The sequence below is a fragment of the Galeopterus variegatus genome, unplaced genomic scaffold (genome assembly GCF_000696425.1).
Source record: "Galeopterus variegatus unplaced genomic scaffold, G_variegatus-3.0.2 Scaffold3178, whole genome shotgun sequence".
Taxonomy (NCBI): domain Eukaryota; kingdom Metazoa; phylum Chordata; class Mammalia; order Dermoptera; family Cynocephalidae; genus Galeopterus; species Galeopterus variegatus.
In genome coordinates this window covers 187,325-193,685 of record NW_007729289.1, presented here as the reverse complement: position 1 = coordinate 193,685, position 6,361 = coordinate 187,325, and the positions used below count along the sequence as shown (strand labels likewise).

The 6,361-nt window shown below is 47.6% G+C and overlaps 1 protein-coding gene across 1 annotated transcript in view; it reads left to right on the top strand.

The window, feature by feature from the left end:
- Positions 1 to 2,435: 2,435 nt before the first annotated feature.
- The window catches only part of LOC103599998 (chromosome unknown open reading frame, human C1orf127), a 28,764-nt gene continuing 24,838 nt past the window's right edge, over positions 2,436 to 6,361 (top strand). The window contains 1 exon segment of the mRNA XM_008584227.1: positions 2,436 to 2,461. Within this exon segment, the coding sequence (XP_008582449.1) occupies positions 2,436 to 2,461 (26 nt within the window).

Here is a 6,361-nt window from a genome sequence, read left to right as displayed (position 1 = left end):
CTGCAGCAACAAGTGACAGAACCAGGGTTTCAGCCCAGGCAGCTGACATGCGGAGTCTCTGCACTTAGGCACTGCAGCAAACAGAAAACACTGCAGGAGGAACACGTGTTTATCGGATACTTATTCTGGGTCAGGCCTTGTGCTAAGGGTTTTCCATGGAACCTCTTTTGTCATCTTCTTGATAACAAGGAGAGAGGGACTGTCATTGTGCTTCAAAGCTCAAGAGTCCCCAATACCACCCACACTTTTGACACCAACATCAAGTTCAGGGGTCTCCAAGACCACCCTCAGGTTTGGTAATTCACTAGAAGGACTCATAGAACTCAGAAGAGCTGTTGTATTCATGGTTGCAGTGAAAGGACACAGATTAAAATTAGCCAAGGGGAGAGGTGCACAGGGCAGGGTCCTGGAGACCCAGGAGCAAGCTTCTAGGTGTCCTTTCCCAGTGGGGTTGTTCGCGCCCATTTTGAGCTGTCACTGGAACAGAGGAGGGTGGCCTTGTTCACCTCTGGGGCAGTCCTGGCATGCAGGTGTCCAATCAGTAGCTGGGGCCAGCTGACTAGCAATATTGCATAATTTACTTAGTTATGTGTTTATGGCTTGTTCTTCCCCCACCCCCCAGATAGAATGTCACCTCCATGGGGGCAGAGAAGAGAATTCCTGTTCACCGCTGTGACCCTAGCACCCAGAACAGGGCCTGGCACCTAGTAAGTGCTCAATGAACGTCTGTTGAATGAATGTGTGAGTGAATGCCGACTGTATTTCACAGAACTGTAGGTTCTCCCTACCACCCCTGCCCCGTTCCTTTGCTCATTCAGTAAGCGTTATTAAGAGCCACTATATGCCAACACTCTGCTGGGATTTTGAAGTTCCTTGACTTTCAATGATGACAAGTCTTTGGAGAGAAAGAAGGAACAGTTAAATGGGATGGTTAAAATCAAGATCTTTTTTTATTTACAAGGTGCATTAGGAGCCATCTGGTCCTAAATCCTCCTTTTGCAGGTGTATTAGTTTGCTCAGGCTGCCATAACAACATACCACAGACGGGGTGGCTTAAATGCCAATTAATTTTCTCATAGTTCTGGAGGCTGGCAGTCCAAGGTCAAAGTGTCAGGAGGGTTGGTTTCTCCTGACTTCTCTCTCCTTGGCTTGTGGATGGCCGTCTTTTCCCTGTGTCCTCCCTGTGGGTGTCTGTGTCTCAATCTCCTCTTCTTATAAGAGCATCTGTCATACTGGATTAGGAATGACCTCATTTTAACTTAATTACCTCTTGAAAGGCCCTATATCCAAATACAGTCACACTCTGAGGTATGAGGGGCAAGGACTTTAACATATGAGTTTGGGGGGACACAACTCAGCCCATAATAGCACATGTGGAAAGGAAAGCAGAGGGAGATGAGGCGATTTGCCCAAGCTGGTTAGTGGCAGTGTGGGGCCAGGACGACTCTCCTGACTTCTGGTCTGGTTCTGGTCACCCTCATTTGCAGCCCTGCTTTGTGGTACTTAAGCATCAAATGTTTTGACAATATCTAACGACAAGATGCAGCCATCTAATGTTAGTCCTGGAAAGCTTGGAGAATGATAACTCAGCCAAGCCATGCAGGGAGTGCAGGAACGAGGTAGGTGGGAGAGGGCAGAGCGCAGACTCCAGGGAAAGGCACTGCCGGGAGGCGGGAGGGGCAGGTGTGTGCGGGAGATGCCTGTCTCTGGAGTGGCTGGTGGTGCAGGCTCTCCGCTGCTCTCCCTCCTTCCTCTGCCCTTTCTAAGCCACTCTCAACCCTGCAGCTGGAGTGAGCCTTTAACATCCGTCAGTTCGTTTCATGATTTCTCCCATCTCAGCTGTTTCATTTGGAAATTCTCCATTCATTCTCCAGAAACTTAACTAAGCCTCAGCTCATAGGCATGGCTGCCCTCGGCTCCCTTGAACTCTGCCAGGAGGGGTCCGGAGTAGGTTTCTAGGAAGCCTGGTCAAGAGAATGTGACTGTTGCTCCAGGGGAACTTGGTTGCTCAGCTTCTTTCCTTTATTCAGCCAGAGACAGCCTTCTCCTACAAGCTGAGGCCGAGGTCCCTGCAACCCAGCCTCACTTTTTACTTGGCAAAGGTGGGGCAGTTCAGCAGAATCAGTCTACGAGAGTCCTTCAGCAAGTTCATGGAAAAATGGAATTAAAGGATAGCACGACTCTTTCCATGACCTTTTGAAGACCCCTCCTATTGTCAACCTTCTGATCACTATTCTCATCTTGAGCTCCCAGGGCTAAAGCAATGAATCTCACCAAAGCAAGGGGATGGGGAGGAGCTGAGAGGTGTTGACACCCACCTGTGCTTTCTGGCACCTGAGTGACCCCTGAACGCTGCACTGGAGGTGAAGGAGGGAGGCTGAGGTTTTGTTTATAAGCTCAGAAGTACTTCCAGATCAGTTCTGCCGAGCCTGAGGATGTGGGGGTCCCCAGCAGTTGTCTGGTAAGTGTCCCTTATCCAGGTCTGCCAAAAGGTCTTATCTGGTCATTGCCGGTATTGGGAGAGGCCAGAAGGCTGAGCATCCCCACACCCCTTGGAGCAAAAACCAAATATTTTCCATTAGAATCCAGAAACCATACATCTAAGAGGGAAGAGGGACCAAACAGGCGAGTTCTGCCCAGGTGTGTGGATGCTTGGAAGGACTGGCTTTCCCAGGTGAGGTCTGGCCAGTCACTCCACTTTCCCAGGCTCCACGTCATCCCTGGTCCCGGAATTCGAGTCAGTCCATCTTAAGAAGGATTTCCAGAATGTTGGGAGAAAATGGGACATTTCCTTGTTTGTCCTACAGGGGTCCTTAAAACAAATGAGGGTTCAAGCTGCCCGAGAGATGTCTGATTACAAGGAGTTTTCAAATGACAGGAGTCCTGCTCACAGCTTCTCAACTGTAAGGTTAAGGAGAGACTCTCATTTTTCTTGGCATTGGAACTGCTGCTTCGCTTCCCCAGCTGAGATCCACTTGTAGGAACTACTCTGAAAAGCTCCTGGGAGTGGGAAGGGAGGCCTTCAAGGCCAGTGTGGGTGTCAACAGTAGCTGGCTGTTGGCCATTCACTGCAGGGCTTTTGTTTAGTGTTTGGTGCAGTTTGTAATCTGTAGACAATGAAGACCATGGGGAAGCTTGAGCCCGGGCCCTGTCCCGGGGACTCATGGATGCCCCAAAAGGGGGCTCAGCTTTGGGGGATGAAGTGTCCTGTCTACCCCAAGCCCAGGATGGGCAAGTTCAGGGGCCGCCTCTGCTGGGTTGCAGAAATGAGGGGCAAAGCCCAAACCCACATTTTTCCTCTAATCGAAGCTCAAGGAGGAGTACAGGAGCAGGTACCGAAGGAGGGGAGAGTCACCTGCCACCCACCCGCCGCCTCCAGCCCCGTTGCAAGGCCAGTTCTGTGCAGCTTTCCTTATGCCATAGCAGAGGCAGGTTCCCTGGTGAGGAGGGTGCTAATTGTCAGAGGCAACCACTTCTCCTTTTCCTGGTTTATGCCTCTGCTGTAGTTTCAGATTTACTCGCCCTCAGAGAACCTTACTTCAAACCCAGTTGCCCCAGCCAGGTCTTTGTTTTGCGAATTAATCAAATAATAATAGCACGTCCCCCTGCTGGGAACCAGAGGAAGCCCGGCAGGTTCAGAATCCAGCGAGCTGACCTGGAGGAGCAGGGACCCACCTGGCTGTCTCCTAGGAGCGGGTCGCCACGCTTGCTTTTGAATTCAGTAAATGAAGTTAGGCAGCTGGGGAGCCTCCTGCTCCTCCTGCCTCTAGGGCTGCAGGCTCAGCCCAGATTCCAGGCTGCGGAAATGGTCGTGTCGTCTTTGTTAACCCCCTCTGGGGAGACCGCGGGCCTTGGCGATTGGCTTGCCTGGGCACAGCCTTAGGCCCTGGCCTGGCTCAGCCCAGATTCCAGGCTGCGGAAATGGTCGTGTCGTCTTTGTTAACCCCCTCTGGGGGGACCGCGGGCCTTGGCGATTGGCTTGCCTGGGCACAGCCTTAGGCCCTGGCCCTCGTCCCACTCAGGAATTGAAGAGTTCAGTGATAGCAGCCTTAGACAGAATGCCCTTCCCTGCCTTTTAAAACTTAATGTTTTTTATTTAATTTTTTAAATTAAAGTCTAACACATACAGAAAAATATATAGATCTTGTTAAAGGAGAATTTTTTTTAAAGGGTATAATCATGACTTACAAATATAAAACAAACATGTGTCAGAGATTTTATGAGGGTACTTCAAAAAGTTCCTGGAAAAATGGAATTAAAGATAATATGAACCTTTCCAGGAGTTTTTTGTAGGCCCCTCGTATTTATTCATGAACTAATGAGGGAACCAGTAAAACGTTACAATTGGTTCAAAGGAGAATCCAAAGAGCAGACATATATAGGCATTCAGGAATACTGGAATGAATTTACTTAATTAATGCCAAATTGGTCAGTATCCATAGGTCAATAACCAACTGCAATTCCACCAGACACAATATGCATTTTTCTGGACAGGAATTATTTGCATTATTATCATTAAAGTAGCTCAAAGTCGATGAAAGATACAAAGAAACAAATAACCCTGAAGAGTGCACTGGACGATACACAGTTTTCCACTGAAGAAACCTAGTAATTACGGGGGTCCATTTTAAAGCATTTCATAATTTTTTCCTTCAACCCAAGTGTAAGGCTCAATGTATTGTTCCAAAGCAAACACCCATATAACTACCACCAGGACAAGAAATAGGACATCATCAGTTCCTCGGAGCCTTTCTTGGGCATCTTCCCAATCATTCGTTACCGTTGACTTCCTCCCCGAAAGTTACCACTATCTGGATTCCCAAACCCAAGGCTGGTTTTGTCTATTTTTGAACTTTCTATAAATATAACCAAAGAGTATATATATATATATACACACACTCTTCTATGTCTGGCTTCTTTCACTCAGCAATATGTTTCTGAGATTCACCCATGTTGTTGCATTTATCAGTAGTTCATTCCTTTTTATTGCAGTGTAGTGTTCCATCAGATGAACAGACCACAGCATATTCATCCTACTGTGAATTGGGTGGTTTCCAGCTTTAGGAAATAATAATGCTGCCGTGAACAGTCTTGTACACGTCTTTTGGCACACTTGTGCTTGCATTTCTGTTGGAGTGGAATCACTGGGTTGTAGGGTGCAGATATGTTCACTTTTAGTTGACACCACCAATTTCTGAAACAATGTCACTTTCAGCAGGGGGCAGGAGCTTTCTCCAGGCTCAATATCCTGCCATCTCTCCCTGTTACTATCAATCCTTCTTTCCAGCTTCCAGCCCCAGGATTATTTCCTGATCTCCCCTAAGGAAAAGTTCTTCCTGGGAAGTTTAGGCTCTTGCCTGCAGTCATTTTTTGTTTTGGCTGGCCAGTCCAGGGATCAACCCCCAGAATTTGGTGTTATCAGCACCAAACTCTAGCCAACTGAGCCAACCGGCCAGCTTTGCAGTAGTTTTTAAATAGCTACTGTCTCAGCAGCCAGAAGGATTCTAATAAAATGTGAGATCCCCGTCCCTCCCCTGCTTAGAGTTCTGCAAGGCTTCTCATCACTTTAATGATGAAATCGCAGCCTGCACCATGGCTCCCGAAGACCATCTTACTTCATGTCCACCACTCGTCCCTTTGTCACTGGCTGCAGCTCCACTGACCTTCTTTGGGTTCCCTAAACACACCAAACTCATTCCCTGCTGTTTGCATCTTTGCGCCTACTGTTCCTTTTGCTGGGAATGTCCCACCTCAGATCTTTGCATGGGACTTCTTGATGTACCATCTTGGCTCATATGTCACCTTACAGTGACATCAGGTAAAAACCTGATGTAAGAAAATTTGGAATAAGCAAGAAAAGATTACTGGATGTCTCCAGTGGAAAACTACGCATCGTTTAGAGCAGGCCTCCTGCTATCTGACCGCAGCCTCTCCTGGCCTCGTGCTGTTCCAGCGCTCTAAGTGGCAGGCACCCTAGGTCATGCAGATGCTTCTTGTCCATGAACATGCAAATAAAGGGACCTCCCTCCCCCACGGTGGAAGAAGCCATTTTCTATTTGCAAATTCACAGCAACATTCCTGCTCTAGACGTGTCTGTTCTTTTTTCTCTTTTGAACTGGTTGGAACATCTGCCTACTTCCCTCATTAATAATGAGTTAATAAAATCTTTAACATGGGTATTTTTTTTTAATCTGTATGAGAGTCATGATATTACCTTTCTTGAAAATGATCTTTTAACACTGGCCTCCCGTCGGAAGGAGTCCTCGCCTCCTCCCCAGCCCAGGCTCTCTGTATATCAGCACCTCTGTTTCATTTTCTCCAGAGCTTGATTTTTTTTTTTTTCCTTTTTTTTTTTTTTTTT